General features: G+C 36.2%; 1 protein-coding gene across 1 annotated transcript; it reads left to right on the top strand.

Moving 5' to 3' along the window:
* Positions 1-30: 30 nt before the first annotated feature.
* On the top strand, positions 31-27,932 carry ODR4 (odr-4 GPCR localization factor homolog). Its single transcript, XM_034409608.3, has 14 exons — positions 31-656; positions 843-1,017; positions 2,088-2,222; positions 3,906-4,001; positions 7,095-7,201; positions 8,828-8,864; positions 9,434-9,574; positions 10,537-10,632; positions 15,535-15,600; positions 16,376-16,504; positions 17,638-17,728; positions 20,114-20,299; positions 23,204-23,296; positions 24,259-27,932. The coding sequence occupies exons 2-14, from the start codon at positions 919-921 to the stop codon at positions 24,324-24,326; spliced, it is 1,344 nt and encodes a 447-aa protein (XP_034265499.2). The 5' UTR covers positions 31-656; positions 843-918; the 3' UTR covers positions 24,327-27,932.
* Positions 27,933-27,985: the final 53 nt, after the last annotated feature.

Here is a 27,985-nt window from a genome sequence, read left to right as displayed (position 1 = left end):
TGAATTTGGAAACGTGACGGGGGTTCTCACTTTTTTTTTTTTTTGCATCGCGGGGATGTCGGCATTTGAAACACAACAGTGGATGTGTGTGAAAGATTTGAGTTTCCCTGATTGATATGAATGGCTTCCACTCCCAGCTGGCTGTAGGGGGATCTGAGAGTTTTGAAGCCCGTGCGTATGGCAGTTGACAAGCTATGCAAACAGTTTTCTCATCCTAAGGATGGAAATGATTCGTCTGCCGCCGGAAACACATCCAGCGTTTTTGCCGCCTTGCCTATGCCATCTTGGATGTGGCGGAATTTATTTGAGAAGAGGCGATTTCGTTGGTTTATATAAAAATTAAAAGGACACACGGGAAGCAGGAAGCTGCTATTTCAGAGCTTTATGATATAGGAGACAAAAAAGAAAGAAAAACAATTAGTACTACTTAAGAAATGCTTGAAATACGAAGGGTTGGGGTTTTTTGCCATGAACGAAGCGCGTGATTACGTCATCTGAATGCGTCCTGTTGGAGGAAGGCGAGTACTGGCGCGGAGAGATGACGGACAGAGGGACACATCAGTACTTGTGTAAAGGGGCAGAAAGAATCCGGGTGATGCTTTGGATGGGTCCGTATAGCAAGACAACACGGGGAAACATGAAATAAAGCGAAAAAGGTGAATTTGGATTGCAGCTGCTTTATAGGAAATTGCATTGAGAGGGCTGCAAGGGTGGAGATGAAAAAGTTGAAGTTTTTTTAAAAAATCCATATGGTGCAATGATACTAATCTCTACGTAGCATTTCCCCTTCGTTGACTTTTTAAGAGTAGAAATTAAGGTCTGTTTGTTCCCTTAATTTCTAGAGTAATTGAGCCTCTTCTTCATCTCCTCGTCGTTTATTACACGTTTTATGATTTGGGCAATTGAGTCTTTGCAATAATGGGAAGAAGCTACTTCGTGGAGGAAGCTGTTGGACAATATTTATCAGACCTGACTGCTAAACCAAAAAGACTTATTACTGGTCTTTTAGTAGGGCAGGTAAGTCTGCTGTACTTTTTCACCTATGCTTCCTCTGTTGCAGTTTGAAGTCTCTTCTGAGAAGAAAACACTATGCAACTTCAGTTTATGTCATCAATTACCAATGTACATCTTTATTCATTGTTATTGATGTATTTCACTAATTATGCAATTCTGTATATATTTAAATATAATTCCAACATCATATCTGTACATTAGCTATTGTCATTTAGAAGTGTTGTCTAAACTGAGGTTTCCTTAATGTACTGTATAAACAGAAAAAAAAGAATAGAATAGAATAGAATTCTTTATTGGCCAAGTGTGATTGGACACACAAGGAATTTGTCTTTGATGCATATGCTCTCAGTGTACATAAAAGGAAAAAAATAAAAAAAATACATTCAGCAAGAATCATAAAATACAATACTTAATGGTAGTCATAGGTTACTAATAAGCAATCAAATCATACTAGGAAACAAACAGAACAATATATATAGTAAAAATACAAGCAACATGGTTATAGTCATAAGTGGGAGGAGATAGGTAATAGGAAGGATGAGAAGAATAATAGTAATACAATCTTAGTAAATAGTTTTACAATGTTGTGGGAATTAGTTGTTTAGCAGAGTGATGGCCTTCAGTAAAGCTGTGTACAGTACCCATAGTTAAAATGTCATTTGATATTCTTCTTTTCACAATCTGTTCCATTAATATATTTTTAGGATAGAGTTTTCTTGGATTAATAATGATTGGTTTTTAACAGAAGTGATGTTGTTGAATGCTTCAAATGCTAGGGTGTTAAAATATTTTTTTGTGTATCTTGGAAGCCCTGGGCTTAAAGGGAAATTTTTTTGGTAGCCATTTTTATCTATATGGCTATTTACACTTGCTTTACATTTGATATTCCTGCATTTCTCATTTGGAATCAAGTTTCTGATGATGTGTACTGCAGAGATACTCTATAAATGAATTCTTAGAAATATATATAAGCTACATAAGGTCCAGTTGATGCCATTGTATAAAGTGCCCTTAAATGGTCTGTATGGACTGCTTTTTGTCCTTTATGCAACTTTATCTTTTCTATTTTTCAGTGTTCCCAGCAGAGAGACTATGTTTTGCTGGCTATTCGAACTCCTGTAAAAGAGGAAGAAAGTAACAGTAGTGCAAACCACCATACAGATTTGTCTAATATTGATGAAGAATGGACAACAGCACATGCCAGACAAGTAATAAAAATTGTCTTACTTTGCCATAGAAAAGGAATTTTCTTGTAAGCCTGTCTCAGCTTCATAATGATTGTTTTTTTAAGTTAACGCTGCCTTCTACTGTTTTTAGACATTAATTTAAACATGGAACATTCATAAATGTTAAAATTTTGACTATATATGCTTTGCCATATTGAATATAGCTTTGTTGCTTGCCAGGTAGACTAGGACATTCTCAAGTGGGTGAGATGTTCTATCATATACACCTAAGGCAGATACCTCTAGACCAGGCCTATCAAACTAGTTGCCCGCGGGCTGGATATGTTACACTCAGGCCACGCCCACCCCAGCTCCATAAAGGCAAAAAAGTCACAATATGTCATGTGACGTGATCGAGTTTGACACCCGTGTTCTAGACCTTCTGTTTGGGGAAGGTAGAAAAAATTTCAAACCGTAATGAGTTTTTGGAATGAATAGACAGGATCTAGTTTTCTGGCATTCTGATGTTTTGCTGTCAACCATGACTGTCATCTTAAGAGGCAGCAGGAGATTAGTCCCTTTTTCAGTGAAAAAGGGACTAATCAGGTTCTTATATTTAAATTTGGCAAACTGATCTCTGATTGGTTAGTCTGAGTTCAATAGTGCTGAGTTCTGCTCTCAGAACATTGCATTTCTTTTTTCTTTCTTAATCAAGGGGTTAGGGTAGTTCTCTCCAACACTGAATATCTGCATATTTAAAGTTAAAATAGGTATTATCATTTTCTTCTAATAAAGTATGGTTTTCTTTATTTCCCATGAAGCAATGAGAAAGGTTAACGGACTGAAATATATGGTGACATGCTTCTATGTTAGGTTCACAAAATCATACTATTGGAATTATTTCCATTTTGGGGTGGGGGGGTGTTAACTTTCTACTCACCAGAGATTATGAGAACCATATTTCTTCTCGTATTGGAGTTAGGGAGAAGATGTTGCATAAAGTACATCCTAGAACAGGGGTCCCCAACCAACGGTCTGTGGCCCGGTGCTGGCCCGTGGCCCATTGTGAACCGGACTGCCCAAGCGGTGGGCGAGTGCACAAAGTTGCATTTGCACAAGTGGTGCATGCACAAAACCATGTCCTCCCCCCTCCCCCGCTGCTACCACCAGTCCAAGGAGCCAAAAAAGTTGAGGACCATTGTCCTAGAACACAGTAGAACTACCAAAGCTACTCCAAAGCAGGAGGTAGAACCAGGACATGAAGATTCATTGGGCTGCCATGAAGCATAGTAATAACTGAGCCATTGCAAATCTGTTTAGCTATAAATTACTACTTAAACGGCTATTATGACTATCAAAAGCCACTGAGAGATCAAGGGGCACAAGATTGGATACACAACACCATCCTGACTTTGCCACAAATCATAAACAAGTGTGACCAAGGCTGCCTCAATATTCAAACCCATCCTAAAACCTGACTGAAACACATCAATCTATTTCCTCCAAAGTTCTCATCAGGTGCAGACTGACCACCTTCTCAACAAGTTAAATACTGGTCTATAATGAAAAACTGGTCTAAGGATGGCCACTTGAGAAATGGGTGTACCACTGCCTCTTTCAAAGCAGGAGTGTTAGGCCAGTAGTAGTAGTAGTAGTAGTAGTAGTAGTAGTAGTAGTAGTAGTAGTAGTAGTTAGTAGTAATATGTTTGTATTTGATTCTCTTAGGTATCAAGAATGCTTCCTGGCGGGCTGCTAGTTCTTGGTGTTTTTATCATTTCAGTTCCAGAGCTGGCAAAAGAAATCCAAAATATCCTGAGGAAGGTAGATAATAAAAGTCATGTTTTGTTTTATTTTTATTCTTATTTTACTTACAAACATTTTTTACAGTTACTGTAGATAGTTAACAACATTTCTTTTCTACTATGTAAGTTGCCAAAATGAAATTGATTGCCATGGGGTACGACAGATAGATGGATAGATAGATGGATAGATAGATAGATAGATGGTTGGATAGATGGATGGATGGATAGATAGATAGATACCGTAAATACATAATGTAGACACATACCATATATACATACATATGTAGATGAAATGCTCCCGTAAAAGGAGAAGCAAAGTATTTGGAGATAACAAAGTACAATATACTTTAATACAGTGGTTCTCAACCTTCCTAATGCTGTGACCCATTAATACAGTTCTTCATGTTGTGGTGACCCCCAACCAGGGGTGGGTTCTAAAATTTTTTACTATCGGTTCTGTGGGCGTGGCTTATTTTGTGGGCGTGGCTTGGAGGTCATGTGACTGGGTAGGCGTGGCTAGCTGGTCATGTGACCGGGTGGCCATGGCTATGTATATAGGGACTACTCAGAGGGCTGAAAAAAGTCATTTCTGACAGATCCTCGCACTTTGGACTGGTCCTCACACTTATGACCATCCTCACATATGCCCGTGCAGCATTCTTAACAACCATGTCACTCATTTCACAACTGCTTCTCTTCACCATGGTGATAAGATAGGGCAAAAAACGTAAAATGTGAGGACAGTTGTAAATTCGAGGACTGGTCAAAAGTGCGAGGACCAGTCAAAAATAACTTTTTCAGCCCTCTGAGTAGTCCATGTGCACAAAAGGACTACCCAGAGGGCTGAAAAAAGTGATTTCTGACAGGTCCTCGCACTTTTGACCAGTCTTTGCACTTATGACTGGTCATCATGCTCATTGTAGCATTCTTAACAACCGTGTCACTCATTTCACAACTGCTTCTCTTCACCATGGTGACAAGATAGGGCAAAAACGTAAAATGTGAGGACAGTCATAAATTTGAGGACTGCTCAAAAGTGCGAGGACCAGTCAAAAATAATTTTTTCAGCCCTCTGAGTAGTCCATATGCATAAAAGGATACAGCAATAGAGAGGGATGAAGGAAGGGAAGGAAAATTAGAGTAGGAGTGAGGGTAAGAGAGGGAGGAAGAGAGGAGAAGGAGAAAGGAAGAGGAAGTAGGAAGGAAAAGAAGAGGGGGGAAGAGAAAGTAAGAAGGAAAGAAAAGAGAGAGGTGGTAGATTGAGGAGAAAGATTGCTGTACAATAAAAAAGATGAAAGGGAAGAAAACCAACCCCAAACAAATATAAAGATATTAAGATAAAGAATGAATTGTTAAACTTTAAAGAATAAGAGAGAACAAATATGAATAAATAGCAATAATTAGAAACACCCATACAAACATACAATGTATTTTCTTTGAACAGAGTATTTGGCCGGTTCACAAATTTAAACAGTGTTTAGTCATTTCAATTAAATTTACAATTTCTATATTTTCTTTTTGCCATATTTATTCCTCATCTATTTTTTTAAAAAACCAATATTACCCTTCATCCTCATCTCTAATCTTAATCAAATTCAATTTTTCCCTTCTATTCTATATTATACCCCTTCCCATTGTCATCTATTTTTATATCCATCCTCACATTGGTTAATTATGTAATTATGTAATACAGTTGTTTAATACAAATTCAACATTTTAATATAAATCAATTAGTTATATAACTATCTTTTTTGTATATCAATCAATATGAACATGAATATTCCAATTATTTCCAAGTAATCCAATTTCTTACAGATCAATTAATTATATTTACCAATAATAATAAACCAAATAATTTCCCCCATATATTCCTCCAAACCACAACTTAAGCATTTCTGCTTTCAACACAATATACAATTAATAGTATCTCAATTATTACAATTCCCTAGTTAAATAGAGCTTTTTTTTCTTTTGTGTTTTAAAATCTTGAACTCTCCTCTTTTGCCCTAAATTTCCCATTGTTTGCACCTACCTTTTTTGGTGAGGAGAAAGAAAAAGAAAAAGAAATCTCTCTCTCTGCCTCATTTTGTCACGTTGCAGCAGAGCCTGCTTCACTTTCAGTTTCCTTTTAGCTAGGGAAAAAAAAATCTACTCTAGCAGCTTGCAAAACAAGAGCTTGCAAAAAAGCCTGCGCAAAACAGCTGAGAGCAAATCAGCTGAGAGTCGGAGGCCGATCTAATCATGCTAATTAACCTATGCTGAAGCTGAAAGAGGCTGTTTTGTTCTATTTTTGGAGACCGGTCTTCTCATTTGTTTTCTTTTAACACTGATCACCTGTAGGGCGGCCCTTTGAAGCCCCGCAGCAAGAATTTAAACAGTTTTTTTCCCTCTAGCCATCACCTGGGACTCAAGAGGCAGCAATAGATTGGGGGTGGGCAGGGTAAGCGACCAGCGATCCAACAGAGGCAGAGGGTGAGGGTGAGTGAAGGCGTGGGGGGGCGAGAGAGGGTTTTAGCGACCCCTGTGAAATGGCCATTCGACCCCCAAAGGGGTCACGACCCCCAGGTTGAGAACCGCTGCTTTAATAGATACTTACAGTGAGTCACTAAGTTCCTTGCCAACCAATTTCAGGAAAAGAGCCTGGACCAAGCTTCACTTTATATTACGTACAGCATTGTGAATAACATTTGAAACAAATAGACAACACAATGATAAGCACCCCTTCCATTAGAATGCTTGGATAAACTATTAGATTGAGCTTACTGTTACTTTTCACACTTGTGGTATCCTTCCTGATATTATCAACATGTACCATAAGCATCAGTGTTCCCTTTGCAATCTGTTACTACCAAATTCTGATGCTCAAGGACAAGCATCTGGGTTATGTTAACCGTCTCCATAACTGTCTGTTGCTTATGTTAGCTAAAAGGAAGCATAAACTGACCTGAACTGTCTCCAGCACTGGGTATTTCTACTAAGCAATACAAAGAGCTATATCTAATAAAGGCTTGAATAACTCTATATGTTTAATATTATTCTATACCACCATGATGGATAGATAAGGTACCTAAGAATCAGACTTGACTCTGTTCTTGTTCTGCTTTTCTCCAAGCTTCTTTTTGCAGTAGAAAAGTCTGTAGCTAGAAAGAGATTGTGGAACATCGCAGAAGAAGATGTTTCAGATAGAGTGGTGCTTCATCTTTGTTCAACTACAAAGAAGTATCCTTTTTGCATCCGTTTTCATATCATAGATCTATGCTCCTTCTAAATTACAGTTGATAATTTACTTCTGCTTTACCTTTGCACAGTTATACCACTCACAATTCAAATCATTCCAAAACAAAAACAAAAACAAAATTAGATAAAGGTTAGTTTGTTTTGTAGCTAGCTCTGCCCTATGATCTCAGTTAGTAAAAGCAAAAAACAAAATTCAATAGCCTGCTATTTTTACAATGTAAGTTAATTGATATATTGAAGTGCTATGTTCAAATCTTTGGGAACGTTTTTCTATTCAAAGACGTGTTCTACCCTTTCGTGTTGTGCTGCTCAGAGGATTAGAAAGGTTTTCAGAACAAATTTGGGCAGAAGATGTAACAGAATTGGGGAAGTAAAATATGTTTGTGGGGTTGGAGGTGTCAGACGCCATTATATTAGTAAGTACAGTAGATACCACTGTATGCAACAGTATAGAGTAAATTGAATGGATGTTCAACATACGGTGTATAATATAGAATAAAATGGAGGAAATGAGTGTTTCGATAGTACACTGAGCTCCTTTGCTTTTTTCTCATTTATTAATAAATGTTCCATAGAGATTTACTGAATTAAAGAAGCGGAGCAGTGTATTTACACATCAGAATTCCATTCTGATCCCATCTTTATTCATTATTATTTTAATGCTACAGTTTATGTGCCGTTCCATTTCTGGAGCCTCTGAGCAATTTACAGGATGAATATAATAAGATTTTTTAAAAAAAAAATTGGCTAATAAAACTGCAACCATTCTATGTGCCATCATTCATTTGTGTTTCCAAACGCCTTTCTCAAGAGCCGTATTTTTACATTCTTTTTCTTGAACCTACTTGGACAATTGTACTGAGACAACTACATAACCATAGTTAATTAATCTTACACTAGAATATTAAATATATGGTGATTCTTCTACCGTTGCAACACATTGCCATAACTAAGAACATGATCATATCATAAAAGATGGGAATCCAGATTCTAAATCAGTAGTGGAGGAACCATTGCCTTTTATGTTATTTCTAACTTCCAGCTGTTTTAGCCAGATTGGCCAATGGTACTAATACTGTGATTCAGTTACATCTGAATCACCATATATTTTCTATTACTATTCTAGGGTGTGATTTGACTTAATAGGTAAAGAGTAAGAGATTTATTCTCTAGCAATAAATATTGATGTTTTCATTCTCTACCATTCATGTCAAGAAGGCTCACAGTTTCAGCTTTCAATAGTAGCAAGGCCTATTAGAGACAGAATGGGAGAAGAAGGATTAACTGGTGGCCAAGAAGAGTAACAACAGCTCCTTGGTTTATTTTTTTATAGTTAACTATTGTTACTGAAGTAGTTGTATTAATGGTGCCTATTTAACTACAGAATGTATTTTATCACATAAACAAGCAACAGTGCTGGATATGTACGGCTTTCTGTTTGTTGCTTATGTTAGCTAAAAAGGAAGCAAAAAGTGACCTGAACAGACTGAATTTTAGTTTGGATCTTTAGAGGTGGCTGGGAGGGGTTTCATTATAAGAGTCTTAAGCACTTCTTATTACTGTAGTATCTCTTAAATCTAATTAGTTACTGTTCCTTAACTGGAAACGAATACTTTGTCGTACCTACGATGTGCAAGATCCAAAGGTAGGTTCTGTATTGGGTGAGAACAAATAACTATTTGAATTTGGGTTGCCAATCTCAACTAAGTTAACCTGCCATTAAGTGGTACCTTAAGTGGAACCATCTACCTGGTGGTTAAGGCACCAGGCTAGAAATTGGGAGACTGTGAGTTCTAGTCCTGCTTTAGGCATGACAGCTGACTGGGTTGGGCCAGGCATTCACACTCTCTCTCAGGCCAGCTCTGGTTGTTGTGAGAAAATTTGGAGGAGGATGGAGTATTAGGTATGCTTGCTGCCTTGAGTGGTTTATGAAAACAGTAACAGTGGGATATAAGTAAATAAATAAAAATTATAGCTTTGTTCTTAGATTTCAGTAGAGGCTGTTTAAAGTTTGCATGAAAGAAGTATGTTTGAGAGCAGCAATTACACATACGCAAACTAGAATTCTGTATGTGCCTATGTCAGGATAACTCTTATTGAATTTATAAATAAATGTATAGATTGAGTCATGTAAATTGGATGATTTATCATTTATATTTTGAGATTATTGGATTATTTACTGTAGTAATTGAGCCTCTTTTTCCCCCCTTTTAGAGTACAGCTAAGCCAGCCGACTGGAAATACCAGAACACTCTTTCTGCTTCTTGGCTCTCTTTAGAATGCACAATTAATGTTAATATACATATTCCTCTCCCTGCCACATTGGCCAGCCACAACGTAGAAAAAAATACCAGGGTAATTAAAAAACCCCTCACATTGTGTTATTAATTATATCATAATGTTTAACTCTTATTGGCTTTGTTGCTTTCTTCACTAGAATATTTTAATCTTAGGTCACTCTTTTGCTTTCCTTAATCTTTTGCCTGCACTTCTTTCTTTGGTATCCTAACAGTTGTCAACTAATTTCTTGTAAGTCCCTCACACAGCTACTTTTTTCTCCAACAGGACTTTCTTTAACTTCTTTCTGTTTTTGTCTTGATTTTAGGAAAGATCATCAGTACTATATGTATTCTGAACACTGTCAATTGCTACTTTTGATAATCCAATATCAAAATGAGCAATGGAATGGAAATATAAGGGTTAAACATAACTTTATGGGTTTAAAAATACTGTACATCCTTTAGCACTGGTATATAACAGTAAATGTCAGAGATCATCAATAGTGGCCATTCACTAACAAATACTTGGATAATAACATGCCATCCTTTCATTGGTAATCTAGCATGTCAAAACTCAAAGAAGAGTAAGACCTTGAAACACTAAGTCACAGGTGTCAAACTCGATTGCATCACGTGATGTATTGTGACATATTGCGATGTTTTTTGTCTTTGCTGGGGTGGGCGTGGCCTATACATGATGCATCCGGCCCGCAGGCTGCCAGTTTGACACCTCTGCACTAAGTTAACAGTGGCTTAGAGATCATGTCATATCTTTTATTTAAACACTGTTGTAGATGTATCCACATATGACAGCTTAGACCTGTTCTTTAGAGTTCTTTAGAAACTAGTATCAAAAATTAGACTGAATCAACTTGTCTGCTTTATGATCTAAAATTATTTAAATTACATTTAGAAGAGAACATCTGAGGGTTGCCCTGCAGTTTAAGCTTTTAAAATTATTAAATGTATTTCACTTACACTGGTCAGAAATATAGTAGTTCTTTTAGTAAAATTACTCTTTTTGATTCTGTTTTATAGAATGGATTAGGACATTGGGCTCAACAGATAGAGAAGGCTGTCTTTTTGATAAATGGACAAGCCAGAGAAGAAGACGCTGACTTACTGGAAGGACAGGTAGGTGGTGAAAAATGTAAACTTGAAATTATTGTCCTCTGTAGCTGCTTGCGTGATAGGTTTTTCAGTGCTCTATTAAAAACAATTGAAATGTTTGTTAAAGTAAACCACTAATACAGTGCATGCTGAATAAGTATATTGATATTTAGTAACTTCATAATGCATAATGATAAAATTTGGACAATGTGTTAAGGTAGAGGCTTTTTAAGAATTGATTATGAATGGACATTAGCTAGGATTAATAAATCTCACTAGGGCTCATATATGAATGTCTAAACAAGCCCCAAAACTATTATATACAATTACGGTTACAAAAAAAATCCATATTACCCATGTAGAGATTGAGGAAGAGTTTATCTCCTTATTTCAGGACATTTTGAAAAAAATACAGGTAGTCCACAGTTGGAACCAGAAAAAGTAAGGCATCGCTTAAGTGCACCCAATTTTATGACCTTTTTTGCCATCATCGTTAAGCAAGATGTCATGTGATCTGCAGTCTTCCCCATTGCCTTTGAGGATGCCTAGGAAGGATGAAAATGGTGATGACATGACTCCAGGACATTGCTGTTGTTATAAGTGTGAGCCAGGTGTGAAATCCAGCAGGTTCTGACAGATTCTGGAGAACCGGTAGCAGAAATTTTGAGTAGTTCGGAGAACCGGCAAATACCACCTCTAGCTGGTCCCAGAGTGGGATGGGAATGGAGATTTTGCAATATCCTTCCCCCAGGAGTGGGGAGGGAATGGGGATTTTGCAATATCCTTCCCCTGGAGGGGTAGGAATAGAGATTTTGCAGTATCCTTCCCCTGCCACGCCACCAAGCCATGCCCACAGAACCAGTAGTAAAAAAAATTGAATTCCACCACTGGTGTGAGCCAGTTGCCAAGTGCTCACCTTTTGATCCCATGACCACAGGACAAGTTGGGACGCTGCAACAGTCATAAGAGCAAGTAATGGTTGTAAGTCATTTTTTTCAGCAGCAGCATCGCTTTGAACAGTTGCTAAACAACGGCACTGAAAAAAGTAACTTATGACCATTTTTCACACTTACGACCATTGCAGCATCCTCATGGTCACATGATTTACATTCAGATACTTGATAACTGGTTCATATTTATGACGGTTGCTGTGTCCTGGGGTCATGTGATAAGTTTTTGCGACCTTCTGACAAGCAAAGTCAATGGGAAAGTCAGATGCGCTCAACAACCATGTTACTAATTTAATAACTGCAGTGATTCACTTAACAAATGTGGCAAGAAAAGTTGTAAAATGGGGCAAAACTCACTTAACAAATTTCTCACTTAGCAACATAAATGTTGGGCTCAATGTGGTCGTAAGTCGAGGACTACCTGTACATTAAATTTTCTTTTGTCCATTTCAGTTTTGCATATATATATATTCAGAGATCTAATTTGGTCTCATGTGGATTTTCCTTCCCCTCTAACTTCCAAAAACATTTCTGTACAGTTTATGATGAAATGAACATTTCCTGTTTTGGTACATGAAGGAGACCAAGTTTTAAACATTCCTACTATCCAGCACAATAGAAAAATGCATAATTAAAGTCTGCTGTTACATTAACTTTTTCTGTCTCCTCCCTAATCATTTCTTGCTTTACCCTAGAATGATCCCTAGTTCTTATCTCATCCTTTATTTCCATATTTTTTTAGAATACCAATAATTATGCTTAGTTTTTTTCTTTTCTTTTTTTTTTTTAAAAAAAACCTTTTTTTTCATGTCTTAGTTCTTTCTCCTTATTCCTGTCTGTGCCAATGGCTTCAAGTAAGAGTGGTTTAATTATTTGGCACTCCATAAATGGTATTCTTCACCACATTAGAATAGTCTGATCAGCAACAGTAAACTCTGGTTTCAGTTTGTAATCTAAGTACAGAATGCATAGTGAAATCGTTCATGGCCTAATAGTTTCTATCATACACTACTTTAAAGGATTCTTCTTATAGTAAACTAGTCAGTGAAATTATCCCTGCTAGTTTGATCTCATGAGTCTAATAATGCTTATTCAATGCTGCTCCTGCCTTCTACAGGCAAAATCCTAGTATTAATGCCTTGACAAAGAAAGTCTCCAGCTTTCACTATCCCTGCCTTATCTATCTGTCTATCCCTATCAATGCCCTTAAATGTCCTTTTTCCCTGTCTGTTTGCATAATTAACCAGAAGATGGCACCAAATCACTTTAGCAAAATGTTTCTGATGATCTAAATCTCTATTCCCAGCTGCCAGTGATGCTAAGGGAGACGTGGCCAGATATTCTTTCCCTTGATTTCCACTTGCCTATATTATTGTATCATTCAATAAGAGAACAGATCAAACAGCCAGTTGTAAATTCAGATGATTCCCCCCCCCTTTTTTTTAACACAACAGCAGATGTAGACTTTAAGCCTGACATTCCAGTGGGCATCACTTGAAATCAAGAGGGCCTTCTTTTTCTGAGAAGCGAAATGTTATTCCATGGAGATACTTTGCTCATCATTTTATCCTGTGATAATTCTTCTGTTACATGAAATAGTTTTAAAGATTCAGAAAGCTATTCTTCTACTGAAGGAAGAATGGGAGCAACTCATTAGTTTTGAGCCTCATGGCATCCTATCAACTTTCTCCAGTGAACTTATCTCCATGTTTGACAGTTTTTGCAGTTTACACTTCCTTTTCAAGTTCACATAGCAAATGAAAGATACATTTCAGTCCTTTTCACAGAAATCGTTCTCCTGGCAGTATTTGTGACCAGAATCTCTCCCTTATGGAATTTCACAGATTTTACAGTACCCACCAATCTTAGCCTTGAGTAGGGAACTCATTGATTCAGACAGTTGATTCAGAGAATGTGTTTCTTATGGTGAGTTTCTGTAACTTAAATTAAAAAAAAAACAAAAAATTGCCCATCTAGCCCACTAACATTTATTTGAAATTATCATAAATACATGTAGATGATTACATATAGACAACATAATAGTTTAGCTTTACATGTTCCATTGAGAAGGACAAGATCACTATTTTACATAAAAGGCAGTTATTCTGCCTGCAGTCAGAAAAGTTAATTTCACTCCTCTTGGTTTAATACATCAAGAAGGCTTGAAATATAAATGTTATTTCTCTTAGCAAAAAACCACACTGAATTCAGTAGGAAAAGAACCTGAATCTATTCATATCCAGTTTCCTGGGAGAGGATTTTAATCTGAACAAGTAAATCTCTTTGCTGCCTCTTGAAAAGTCTCTCAGGTTGCCTCACTTCTTTTTCACTTGCAATTTTAATAACATAAAGTCTGGGTTGCTAGTGTCTCTTCTCGATCCAGAAATTCTTCCATGTCATTATTCTATTTATACCGATTGATAAGATGCTTTTGAAAATTGGATCCAACCATGATCCAAGTAATTCTTCTTTCCGGTTTTTTCTATCTATTGTTGCAAGCTTCAGTTCTCCATCCTTATTCTTAATTTGTTACTGAAAAGATCGTGTGTGTGTGTGTGTGTGTGTGTGTGTGTGTGTGTGTAAAAAGTTAAAATCTCGGGTGTTTTCCCACATCATTAAAAGTCTGTTAGTTAAAATGCTTAAAATCTTAAAATCCTGGCTAAAATCCCAGCTCAAAATCCTCTAAACTCCTAACAAAACACTTTGTAAGGTCTTTTAAAACTTTGGCTAAAATCCTAACCAACACTTTAAAGGTTTTCTTTTTTGGCAACGTTTCGACAAGCTCTCTAACCTGTCATCATTGGGCCCCTATTTTTAGTTTAGAATCTGTGGGTATGTTGCGAGGTCGGAGTTGTCGCTTTTCTCTGTTCGCTGCTGCTGACGTATGCTGCTTAGCCTGCAACTCTGTGTCCTGATGGAGGGCAGCCATTTTTTCTCCTGCTTCATTATCCTAACTGCAGCTTGACTGCGTGTTAAAGGCCCAGCTTTCTCTGGTTCTTTATTACTAACTGTCAACTGCAAAGAGGGAAGGATTCTGGTAGGCATCACAGCACCACTGATTGTCTGTTGAGATCTCAGCCTATCTTCTGGCTCGGTTCTCTCTCCCTGTTGCTAGCTATCATCTGCAAAGGGAAGGGATGCCTCTTTTGCATCAAAGCAGAAAAAAAATCCTTGCATAGTATCTGTTCTGTTAATAGATTGTAGCTTTATTTCGATGCATTAAAAATCAAGATTAAGGTCACATTGTTTGAGAATGCAATGTACAATATCTGTAGAGTGGTTATTAATATTTATACCTAAAAAAAAAAAAAACCCCAAGCAAAGCAAAATACCCTATCATCATCAGAATTTTCTTTGAGTTAAGCATTATGTTCTCCAGTATGGTGATCATGCAAGTCTGATATGTTGCGCCTAGTTGATTCTGTATTCTACCATATTTTGAGTACATTTTTAAAAATAAACTAATACTTTGTAGTATTAGAGAGTTACTTCGGTGTAATGGTTAAGGCACCAGGTTAGAAACGGGCAGTGTGTCCTTATCCTACTTCAGGCTCAAAACCATATGAGTGATTTTGGGCCAGTCACTCTTGACTATAGAAAGAAACCAAGGGCAAACTGTTTTTCAAAATCTTGCCAAGAAAACTGCACAGACTTGTCTAGGCAGTCACCAGCATTCAAGATTGATTTAAAGGCATATATATTAACATTGACTATCAAGAACTTAGCTGAACTGCAGAACATTTGTTGTCGCCTATAAAATGAATTAGAAGTTTTTGCAGAAGGGTGGAAAACTTCACTTATTCATTAAATGTTTTTGTCACACAATCATGTTAAAAAAAACAAAACCCCACAGCTAAAACCTAATAAAATACTCAAATGTCTAAATGTTTTCCCCTGATAGATTCTAGTTTAGCATTTGAACTTACCAATGTTCTTTTCAGTTCAGCTGTCTTCTGTACTTGAATTATCTTTACAGAAAAAATCAAGAGGATATATGCCATCAGCTACTAGGAATCTTGATGTTAGGGTCTTAACACAATTGGTAAGTAAACTTTTTGACAAAGGGGTTAAAAAGTAAGATGGGACATCCTCCATTCAGATCTCACTTACATATCAGTTCATAGCCTTAGGCAAATTGGTAATTATCAGTCTTGTCTCTCCATCTCAGCAAACATAAGAATAATGAAAATCTTCAGTAGAAGGTGGTAGAAGGGTTTTCTGAGAGTTTTCCTTTTTTTCCCCAGACCGCTTTCACTTTCATGAGTAACTTCAAAGTGTTTGTAACATGGTTGGTAAAAGATGAAAGCTGGTTGAAATATCTGCTAATTTGTTTAGGAGGCTGTAGACAGTCTATTATCTTTCAGCTTGAATGCAGATCACTTTAATAAATATTAATAAAGAATATGCATTAAGCATTTTCCAACGTAGAAAAATCCTGATGGTGTTCCTCATTGAAAGGTACTTCTTTTATGGAACAGCCTCTCTCTGGAAATAAAATTTCTCCCCTCTCAATTAGCCTTCTGGAAGTTATTTAAAATGGAACTATTCCAAAGAACCTTTGGGGATAATTGGTGTAATGCTATCTTGTTTACTATACTATTATATTTATTTCTTTATCGTGGATGTTTCAATATTGTACATTTCGATGTCTGTTAATGTTGGTAACTAAAAGGACCGTTTGGAAATTACAATGATGTGGAACTCTCATAAATAAAAATAGAACTTCACATTTACAGCAGAGTTTACAGTTATTAAAAATAGGGTGGAATTGGTTAACATATGTACTATTTGTGATTTCTGCCTCTTCTCTGTTTCAGATGCAAAGTACAAACTCCAGATCAACAGCTACAGTTCAAATCTGCAGTGGTTCCATAAATCTTAAAGGAGCTTTAAAATGTAAAGCTTACATCCATAATAACAAGCCTAAAGTTAAAGATGCTGTTCAGGTATTTATCCTATCCCCCATTTTTGAAAAATTTGCTTGTTTTCATGTTCCAGCCAAGATCTCTGATTTTCCTAGTAATTAATATAAATAAGGGATATAATTGCAATAGTCCATAAAATTTTGACCAGAGGTTCCATGCAAGCTTTTCTTCAAAAATGACAAAACAGAACCTCAAATCTATATTAGCCCTCCCTAGTTTTGTCATTTATCATCCCAGTATATCTTCAAACATCTGATTGTGTAACTATAATTTTGGGGATAGTGTTGACAGGGTGAGCATAACTAGAGTGGGTGATGGTCTTAAAAAATGTTTTTTAATGAAAGTGTAGCTAATTCTAAAGTTTTTTTCTTCAAGTTAAGACCTGGGAGGTATTGTTATATGGGGTTTTTTTTTAACGACTCAATGGTAGTTTGTGTCTCGTCATGATTTCTTTATGCTATGTTTGTACAAGTCCTGGGTTTGTACAAACGACTTTTCCAATGGAGTGTGATATATGAACATAGCCAGAGCCTCTTGCTTGTGTCTGAGAAAATGAAAGATGATGAGAATAAGGAGCATTTCTTGTCTTTGATTTCAAACTATGCATATAATAGCCCCATGGGGAGTTCAATCCACTTTCAGTATCTGCAGGATTTCTATAAAGTGATATATGCACAGTCTTCCTCTGTTGAAGGAATAATAATCAGACAGGATGCCCAGTATCAGGGGCCTCTCTTCAAATAGTTTAATCTTTTTAAAAAAATATTACAGATAAAAGACTCTACTGCCATTTCTGTGACAATCTCCCAAATTGGCAAGCAGGCTAGAAGGCAGGCTAAATTTTGACAGTGTGTCATGTAACCTGTTTTTATCACACACACTTTCCTCTGCAGAGATGAATGCATTTGGTTTTCTTCAGAGTCAGCATCCCTGGCAATAATTTCAATTCTTTTATAACAGGTATTAAGTTTATATTATAAGTTTTAGAAGGAGCGTGTATTAGGAATATATAAAACCGGTTACAAAATGTTGTATAGAACTCCAGAGCACTTCATTTCTTTTCCTGACCTCATGGATCTTCCAAGGATTGGCTCAGAATGGTGGGTTTTGCACATACATAGCTTTTATACATGTTATTCTGTGTTTTTTTATAGGCCTTGAAGAGAGATATAATAAACACTCTCTCTGATCGTTGTGAAATATTGTTTGAAGATTTGCTTGTCAATGAAATACCAGGAAAGAAAAGTAAGAGAAGAAGGAGCCCAATAACCCAATCATATGCTTTTTAAAATTTAATGTAGTTTCTCCAAACTAATTTTATTTGAATTTATTTCTACATACCGTATTTTTCAGAGTATAAAACACACTTTTTCCCTCCTAAAAGAGGCTGAAAATTTGGGTGCATCTTATACTCCGAATGTAGCTTTTTCAAAGCTTTTTTCAGCCCTAACGGGGTGCTAGCAAGTGAAGCGATCTACGTGCTTTGCCTGCTCCCTCCGACTCTCAGCTGTGAAGCTTTTTTTAGCCCTAACAAGGCGTTAGCGAGTGAAGCGATCTCTGGTTTGCCTGCTTTTCTCATTGGTTCTCTCTCCAAAGATCAGTTGTGCTTTAGAAGCTGTTTTTATCCCCAAGCAGGGGATAAAACTAATGTGCTGAAGCTGACCAAACTAAGGACGTTAGCCAGATGAATACCTGGTAGGCAGATTTTTTTTTTTCTTATTTTCCTCCCCAAAAACTAAGCTGTGTCGTATACTCTGGTGCATCTTATACTCCGAAAAATATGGTAAGTGTGTGATTTTTAGAAAGTGCATCAACATTACATGTGCATTATTCTATACATTTTTTTCTAAAAGTGCATTTTTTATAAGTATTTTAATTTTGGACTTGTCTGCTACAATATTTAGAAAATAGGTAAGGGATGTGTCAATAAAGCTAGAACCTACTTAGCATTTTTGACGAATTATGCTGCCCTATATTGAAGGAAATTATATTAAGCATCCCAGCATTATACCTGGAATCCCTAATATGGTGTGCCAATGTGTCTATAGAGAATTCCAAACACCTTATCCTCTTAATTTACATTTATATTTTTCTCAGAAGCTGAGGGTCTCCTGTTACCTTTTGATGAACTGATCAAGCTGAATAATGTCTATGGCCTCATATAGATTAGTAAAAACTGAAAGTGTTTCTCTTGTCTTTTTGTTTTCCCACACTTCTGCATGTACTAAGCAGAAATAGACACCTATTCACAATGATAATGTATCTGTTTTTGGAAAACTTTCATCTTTAACTAATATGGCCAGGTGGCTTATAATTTTTAACTAACTCTTCATATAGCATATTTGTGTTTATACTGTATGTGAATGCTATTGCATGATATATGCTGACTACATTTTACTGTTGAAACATAAATCTTTCAGAATTACTTTCCTTTCCTCAAGATATTCTACTCCCTTCCATGTTTCCTTTTTTCTTAATGTCCTCTTTTATTGTCACAGACCTCAAGGACAAATGTTGCCAATTACTTATATACTTCTCTTGATTCTTTTGATTCACTGTGTCCTACCTTTCATGGAGAATATGTCTTTGATGACATGGCTTGGAAAGATATTCTGATCTCAGTTACCTGTGGTGCCCAGCAAGCAGTACTTGATTAAAAGTACCATTTTTTTCTAGGAAATGGATATATTATAGTAATATAATAATAAATAATATTTTCTGGCCTATTCATAGGACATGCTTAGCAATCAGCCTCTAAGCACAATTTCATCCTATCTTGAGCCTGGATGCTGTTTTAGGGATTGGGCCTTTAATTTTTAGAAGGCTCGCAACAGATAATCCATGGGTGCTCCGAAGTCATCAGAGGGAGTATAAATGCATTTTCTTCATTTGCACTTTACCTTTTTGAGGGACTTTTAAGGCAGGGGGTAGGGGTGGGGGTGGGATGGGACATGGATAGAAGTAACCATCCTTACCACCCTTAAATATTTCTTATCTCTATAAAAAACACAAAGAAACAAAAAGCCTGTACATAATTGTGCTGCTCAAATTCAATCATTTTGAAATTGAGTTTTGACAGCATTTTCTCCCAAGTCCCACCTTTGCCTCAACAGAAGAGAATATATGTAGCTCAGGGTTGAAATATGCTCTCTGAATTTGGTTGATTGCTTACAGACCTTTCATTACCCAACTACCCTGTTTCCCCCAAAATAAGACATCCGCTGATAATAATAAGCCCAATTGGGCTTTTGAGTGCATGGCAATAAGGCCAAGCGCTTATTTCAGGGTTCAAAAAAATGTAAGACAGGCTCTTATTTTTGGGGAAACATGGTAGGTAACGTGCCTTTATCTCTTATCAATTAACCCAAAAGATTCAGGCAACACTCTTCAATGCACTCTAAAAGTATAAGAAGTCAATTTAATGTAAATTGGATGCTGGGAGCTTGCTGGTGTATTATTATTATTATGCTTTTTCAAAAGTAGTGTTGATGCTGTATATGTGTTTCATTCATGTATAAAATGTCTTATGCTGTTAAAAATTACATGTGCAGCCATTATTTGTGTACAACAGTGCTCTTAAAGCTTTTTTTATTAGTAATTAACAAGGGATTCCCTTTCTTTTTGTTTTAGACTCCGAAAGGGAATACCACATCTTACCTTGTAGAGTTTTCACTCCCATTGTGGGATCCAATGTGTTGCTTTGTGATTATAAATTTGGTGATGAGACAATCAGGGAAATTCAGGAGCATTTTCTTGAAATGATGGATCAAGCTGTTCAATCAGATGATTTGCATATTGCTGAGGAAGTGAATACAGGTAAATGTAACTGCTAAGAATCAGATTGTTTTCTGCTAGGAATTACTCAGAAACCAAATCTGAAACTGAACCATGTTTTAATTCAGGCTCATTCAAATGTTCGATACTTTAAATGGTTTCCAAAGGCACATGATGTATTGTATCTCCAAAACATTTGAAGGAAATTTTGTTGGGGTCTTTCCCACTTTTGAAACTTGTAACCAGATAGTAACCTTAAGGGCATTGAATTAGTTCATTGCAAAATAGCATTTTAATACGTAAATTATTTTAATTTTTTTAAAGGAATGTTTCTTAATTACTAGGGGGATTTTGAACTCTATGATCAAAGTATGTTTATTAGTTTTCCTTGGAGCTAAGGACCAACTAAGACACTCTAGGAGATGTTCAACAAAATGTCCTAGGACCTATCTTTTGCTTAAAATAATTTGGGAGACTCTTTTGCTTAAAATAATTTGGGAGACTCTTGTTTTGAAGCAGACCGTAGCCCAGGTCAAAAGAAAGTAGGAACAATAGTGATATTCAGTTTTTTTCCAGCTGGTGTAAGAAGCTCATTCAAGCACGCTTACGTTTGCCCTTTCATAAATGGTAAGCTGTAGAACAATCTTTAACTGAAGCACAAAAAAATAGATTTTTTTTCCAATGAAAGACTGGATCTTTTATATCTTGACTATCGAAACGAAAACACCACAAATTCACTTTCTTGGATAACGCGAAACCAAAAAATTCAGAAAATGAGCTTACAATTCTCCATTCTCCCAAAATCCTTCTCACAAGGATGGTGGCTTCTTAGAGAATAAGCATCTCAAAGGAAACAAAAGATGGTTTTCTGGAAATTATCTCAATATCCCAAGTGTGTTATCTACAGTTGTATAATCTTTTCAACTGTATAATAGTGCACAAGAGCAGCTGATGAAAAATAAGAGACCTGCTTTTTCAGTGTATTGTTTCTCAGTTTAACTCAGTGACCTCTCCTAGATGCAATTTATTGCACTGAATAAAACCTGTTAGTTTTTATATTTAGTTAAAACATTTTAATTATGTTTGAACTATAATGTCAAACACAATTCTCTGAGCAGCTGATAATTTGATAGATATTTCACAGATCTATATTTTAGGAACTTCTGTTCCTTATGAAAAAGTAAAATATACATTAAGTGGTTTGACTGCGACTCAGCTTCTGTTTACCAAAGGTTTTGAACAGAGAAACACAAATAAGATTGTGGGTACCTCACTGAGGATAATCTCTTCCCTTTAATTTATTCTTAATCTAGTTGAAGATTTATTGAATCCAAGAATGGGCATCCTGTCTCTACACGAGAGTAGCCATGATGTGCATTAGAATAGTTGTGGTTAAGATGACTTCCATGGCAAGGCAAGCAGAATTGTTCCATTGTGGCCAAAAGTTGGAATTTAAAAAGCTGAAATACATTTGGGTGATGGGGTGGCGTTCTTTCTTAAACTTTGTTTGCCAGTTTCAGATTTCATTTTTATTTCTTCATTCCCCATTATGGATGTTAAATAAGTGTTTGTTAGAAAAACAGCAGAAAGGTGTAAAAACCATTTGGTCAAATTGCTGAATTTATTTCATTTTATATTGACATTGACAATACCTCACAGCCTATTAAGAAAGAACAAATATGACACTGCCAATTTTAATGACATAGATTCCAAGTGTACCTGCTTTAATATCTGATAGCCACATGGGATATTCAGATTTGTAAAGTCTATTTCTATGTAAAAACTAAGGGACAGGTTGTCCTAGGACATCATCCTAAAATTTACGTTCAGCATTGTCTAGTAGAAATTACCTGGGTAGAATTTCCAGTAGCTAAGGAACACAATACTATGATTATGCCTCTTAATTGCTCTTCTATAAGTTAGCATTTTTTTAAATAGTTCTGACTGGTTACAATGACAAATATTCCATTGTGTTAAGTAAACTAACTTGTGGAATATATTCTGTTGATTCTTAGATTTTGCAACTATAGAAATGTTGACTACTTACGTACAGAATAATTAGTCCATGATTTTAGTAATCATTGTACTTGTTGGCAAATCATAACATGGAGTTCTCTCTTCTGAAAAATATCCTAAAATCGAACAGTGCAGAAAATATAGCTTACATGAATTAATATCAAAATAGATTAACACCTTGGTTTATCTGCTATAACTATGAAGGCTTTTCATTGACTATTAAGTTTAAATGCTCATTGCTTTTATATTGTATTTGTTTACTGTGAGCATTCAGAAAAGTGTTCATAGATGGAAATATTAAAAAAAGAATTGTCTTACTTTGAGGTGTTCTTTATTTGGGGAGATAATGTTGCACAATGTTGCCTCCGTTGTTGGGATGGATCTATGTAAAAGCTTCTGTTTACATAGTTTATACATCATCCTTTCAAATAATAATAAGTATAGCACAGAATTTCTGATGCTGAGTATTATGCAAGAAATCTTTGGGAAAATTTTGTGTGAAAGTAATCATGTATATTTGGCTATACACAAATGGGAAGGAAAATTAATAATACAAAACTTTTCATCTTCTTCCAAGTTTTTTCAAAGAATAGTGCAATTCATTTCTTGTTCAGTTCTTTAGAGTCCCAGGTATTTAATAATTACTAATACGGTCTTAAAAAATATTCCATGTGCTTTATTTGGGATAACCTGCCTTGGGTGTGAGTTTAAAGGCAATGATGTCTTAAGTAAGACCCAGGATTGTTTATATCTTGTATGCAAAATTAAATTATGCAACAAGAATTTGCATACATAGACTTGGTTTTTCCATCCTGGGCTCTGAAAAAAACCCTTTTTAAAAAAAAATTTGACGAAGAAAAGGAACATTGGCTTGGAGATGTTCAAGCAACGTATAAACTCATGCTTTTGTTTTATTTCTTTTAATTATAGTTGAAGTAAGCCTGCCAAAGGAATTCCAAGATAATACACAACCGAAGCAAGTGACAAAAGAAATGCTACTGTTGAAACTACATCAAAATATGGGTATGCATATTTTAGCTGTCAGCACTTCAACCTGCATTTACTCTAGTGCTGACATAAGAAGAAGAAGAGGGGCCAGCTGGCAAGAGGACGCTTGACACTTCACCTACTTATTTGCATTGAAGATAATGTCCCTTAGGAGATGAGGGTGGGGGGGGGCATTCCTGGGAGCTTAGGTAGTAGATATGGGGAGAGTGATTTGGAAGAAGGCGAATGAGACGCAGAGATTTGGGGAACGGAAAGGGAGGGTCTGGGGTCAGGAAGCCAGAGCTGGCTACGCCACTCCTGAACTGCTTAAAATAGTCACTTTTAGTATGATTTATCAATTTTGTTGAAGCATTCTCACACAGTCTTCTTTACATTTATATCTAATTGTTTTAATGGTTATTTAAGATTGTTTTAATCATTAGTTTTATTGTACCCTGTCCAGAGTCACATTTGTGAGGTAAGTGTCTATATAAATTTAAATAAATGAATGGATGGATGGATGGATAGATAGATACTGAGTCATTATTTAGCAACCAATTGAAGTTACAGCAATGATAACTTGGCAAACAATCCTCATATTTATGACTGTCTCAAGCAAAGGAAAGTTGAAATAAAAATGTAAGTACAGTTGCAGTTTCACTTAGCAATCGCTTTGCTAAGCAACCAAGTCCTAAAGATTGTTAAAGAAGGAGTAACTGCGGAAGACAGGCAGATAGACTGACAATGTAAAGAACATTCATTGTCTATTGACTTGGCTGTTTTGGTTCTTGATTTTTTAGCATTCTTTTGCTGTTGCAGTTACTCTTTATTTTAGTAATATACTTTTTTCCTGCCTCCCAAAATATATCCACAGGAGAAAGACTATAAACAGTGTACTACAAAATTAAACTAGTAAAAATGCAGTTTTTAGCTGGAGACGAATTAAAGTAAAATTACTAATTTGTATTATCTTTCTATTCTTTTTTATTTCTTTTCAGGAGTAGTGATAGCTGTGGCAGTTGCCATATCTGCAATAGCTTTCTCCTTTAACTACTTCAGTGATTAAGCTTCAGAAAGCAAGAACGAACGTCAGAACTCATGTCATTACAGATGTACTGTAAGGATGCAAGCGTCTTGAACTGAATACGTTAAGATATGTTGTCATCTAACAATAGCAATACATGGCTCTAAAAAGCAATTATTCTCTTCATGAAAGTAATGTAGGTGGTATACATTGCTTTTTAGGGAAAAGTGAGAGAACTCACATTGTCAACTGGCACATCCAAGGGATTAATTTTTCAGGGGACAACTGAAACATAACATATCTATTCTAACGTTCTCCTTACTTAATAAAATGTATAAAAACCCTGCTGATATGGTGCTTTTTTAGGAAATACGGGAATTGTATGATATACAATACAAGTTCCTTTTTCTTTGAATGAACCCATAAGTGGTTTTTTTTTCCAGTTACATACTGTGATTATTTATCTTCCTTGATTCATCTACACCTGTCACAGAGTATATGTGATGTGAGTATATGTATACATATCTATTTATTTCACAGTGAAGATATCCTGCGCCAGCCATGGTGGATACTTGTGACTCTGTTATATAATAATACAACATAGAATAAAATAGTTAGTTGCTATGATTGAAACCCCAGCTAAGGGTTCACTGGAATAGGATATATTTTACTTACTTGTGAAACACAAGAATGACTTTATACCTCTATTCTATTACAGAGAAGGTGTGTCGTTATGTCCATGTTCTCTTCATCACACTTTCAGAAAGAAGAATGTTCTGTGCATTTTTCTCTCCCTCCCTCTCCCCACTTTTTAACAAAACTTTATTTTCTCTTTCCTTTGGGAAAACTTCACATGTAAGTGATAGAGATTGTTCCTCTCCTGAAAATAAACTCATGTGATGTGGTCCTTTATTGGTATATAAAGCGTTACAGGCTTGGATCATGTCTAACCTGCTGTTTTGAAATATACAAAGTTTATTTGCTTCCTCTTTTATGTCCACTTCATTGTTCACAACCCAAAGCCTCAGGGGATTGAATAGTTTACAATATTGCAAAAATAAATAAGTTTTAAAAAAGTAATCTGCCTTTTTATCTGAGTTGCTTTCAGTTGTCAGATATTAACTTCAGTTGTCAGATATTAACTTGGCTATGTTGGTCACCTGATTTATAGGAACTTTATTACTAAAGTTTGTATGCTGCTCCATTTCAAACTCTCTTCCATTAATGTCACTTCGACTTACAACAGAAAAAGTCAGCAAGTAAGGGAACATCTTTAAGAGATTCTGGATTTATACAAAGATGCCCATCGCCAGGATAATGAGTATATGTTGCAAGAAGTCTCAAAGCAAAATACTTTACAATGCTATTTACGGAAGAAAGTAAATAATGATGGAGAACACTCAAGAATGTTGTGAGTGTTCAAAAACCTATTCACTCTGGGAGTGTCCTGTTAAGGAAGTGTTCTGTTTAGAAATTCTTTCCCCCTTCTCAGTGCATTGTGTCTGCCAGCTTTCACTGGTAGTCATTGTTAAAAGTTGATCTGAATTTTATATTCACCTGTTCTCAGATTATTATCTTTTTATTCTTGTATATGAAATAACCACAGCATGGCATGGATCTATGTTGTGTTAATGACTTTGAGGCTGTTAATGTTGAGGTGTTAATGACTTTGAGAAGACGTGACTTCTCCTTCTTTGAAAATGGACAGGGAGAAATTAAGATAGCCTTGAGTAAAACATCTGATAGAGTTCTGCCACCCCTCCAAATTAAGAGCAGGAAAAACCTTTCTCTTTTCTTCCTACCACCTCATTTTTCTGCTGGTAAAGTGAATAAGACACCTGTCAGAATGTTTTGAGAGAACCCAGTTTAGAGCCATTCTACTCAGCTGAAGTAATGGCTTAAGTAAAGAGCAGGATCATGCCTGCCCCATCTTGGGTCTGTTTCAATAGCTAGGAGGAAAATAACAAAGTGTTGCTTCATGAAATGACAGATTTTTTTCCATCTTCTCTGCCAATACAACTGCTGATTTTCAGACTACAGACTTAATAAATTAATTAATTAGAGATTCTTAACGGCATTAGAAATTCTTACAGGCAAGATCTTTCTGATGCAATTGCCCTTCCCTTCTCCAAGTCTTCTATGATGGATCTGGTTGATACCACTTGTTTCTTAATCCTGCATTTTCCACTATTTCACAGTTTTCACAGTAGCTAAGCGTGGGCTGCAAGTTTTGTTTTCCTGCGAGTTCTATTATAAGGCTACTTTAGATCATTGTTACATTGTAAGTTGCTGATTTTCAAGTTGTAAAAATATGATTCCTTTTCTAGTAGTATGGTTAACTCATTTTTTGACAAAGCAGAATGTCACATGTCTGGAGTAATGCTGTTTGTTGGATGGTGGAATCCAGGTTAAATATGGCGACTCAGTCAGATTGAAAACTGATCTTCTGATGGAACCAGAATGAAGGTGATGTTTCTTGATCTCTCAGCAGGTTATAAGATAATAATACAGAGGGAATTATATAAATCAAATAAATATATAAATAAAGTTCCATTACTGCATATTTCACGTTTAGGGGTTCTAGCTCCAGGTACATTCCTCTAAATAATGCATTAAACATGATAACTTTACCCTTTGAGAATTCAGAAATTGTACTTTATACTACTGATAGTGAAGTAGTGATGCCTCATTTCTTTAAGATGGCAACCAATAGGGATTTTATGATGGATTTAAGCTATATGGTGGGAGTTAGTGTTAAGTTTTGAAGTTTGAGTGTTGCAGTTGGGATTGTTTTGTTTTTGTTTTTTGGAACAGAGGATGCTCCTGATCATCTTACTGGGACTCTGATAGTTGCAGACGGCTTTTGACTCCTGACGGAAAAAGGCTGTTGGGACTCTGAGCTGGCTTCCAGCCTCAGACGGTCAGAACTGCCTTTGGAGCATATGCTGATTACTGGGCATCCAAAGCAGTAGTTGTGGTGAAGCCAGGATGGACACAATTGGTGGTGTTGCAGTACTGCGGTTGGAACTGAAATTCAGCTGAGAACTCATAAGCTACTGAGCAAGTCTTCACCAGAACACTAGCCATGATAGTGCTCGCACAGCACCTTTTATTCAAAACTATTTTGGACCAAGTGTGTTAATGTTTATGCTGGCTTCTGATAGACTTCTGTGTTCAATTCAGATGGTGGTGATTCCCTTTAAAACCTTACATGGCATAGGACCGGGTTACTTTTCCCAATAACTTCCACAGAAAAGGCATGCTCCAGGTTCCTTCTTTTAAATCTTGCCCATCTTATGTAACCTAAGAAATGTGGCTTTCCTGTGGACACTTTCCAGTGTGTGCCCCTGTTTTTTGGAACAATTTGCCACCCCCTCCCCCAATATACAATAGACCGCAATTCTTTTTACCTTTAGAAAAGCCATTAAGACCTGGGTCTTCCCCCAAGCATTAGGGGTCAACTGAGTGGGAGTCCCCCTGTGATTGTTTTGTTGTACAGCTGATTGCCATTTTATGTTTTGTATTTTTATATTGTCTATTATTACATGGGAGGGGATTTGCTTTTTGTTAATGATCTGTGTGGTTAGGAGCCAGCACTGTTTGAGATGGGCAGTGTAATCTGAAAATAAGTAAATAAATGACTGATCTTATCATAGCTTTCTTACTCCCCCCCCCACTATAAATCCTTCAAATGCATTTGA

The sequence above is a fragment of the Pantherophis guttatus genome, chromosome 3, assembly GCF_059756535.1.
Source record: "Pantherophis guttatus breed Tessera chromosome 3, ASM5975653v1, whole genome shotgun sequence".
In the NCBI taxonomy this organism is placed as follows: domain Eukaryota; kingdom Metazoa; phylum Chordata; class Lepidosauria; order Squamata; family Colubridae; genus Pantherophis; species Pantherophis guttatus.
Note: the sequence above shows the minus strand (reverse complement) of the source record. Positions and strands in the feature narration are given on the sequence as shown.

Excerpts from the sequence above, each read along its gene's own strand:
- ODR4 (XM_034409608.3), top strand. The coding sequence starts at position 919 with ATGGGAAGAAGCTACTTCGTGGAGGAAGCTGTTGGACAATATTTATCA. Across the intron at positions 7,202-8,827 it reads CTTTGTTCAACTACAAAGAA|AATACTTTGTCGTACCTACG; the intron begins GTATCCTTTTTG and ends TAACTGGAAACG. Across the intron at positions 23,297-24,258 it reads GAAACTACATCAAAATATGG|GAGTAGTGATAGCTGTGGCA; the intron begins GTATGCATATTT and ends ATTTCTTTTCAG.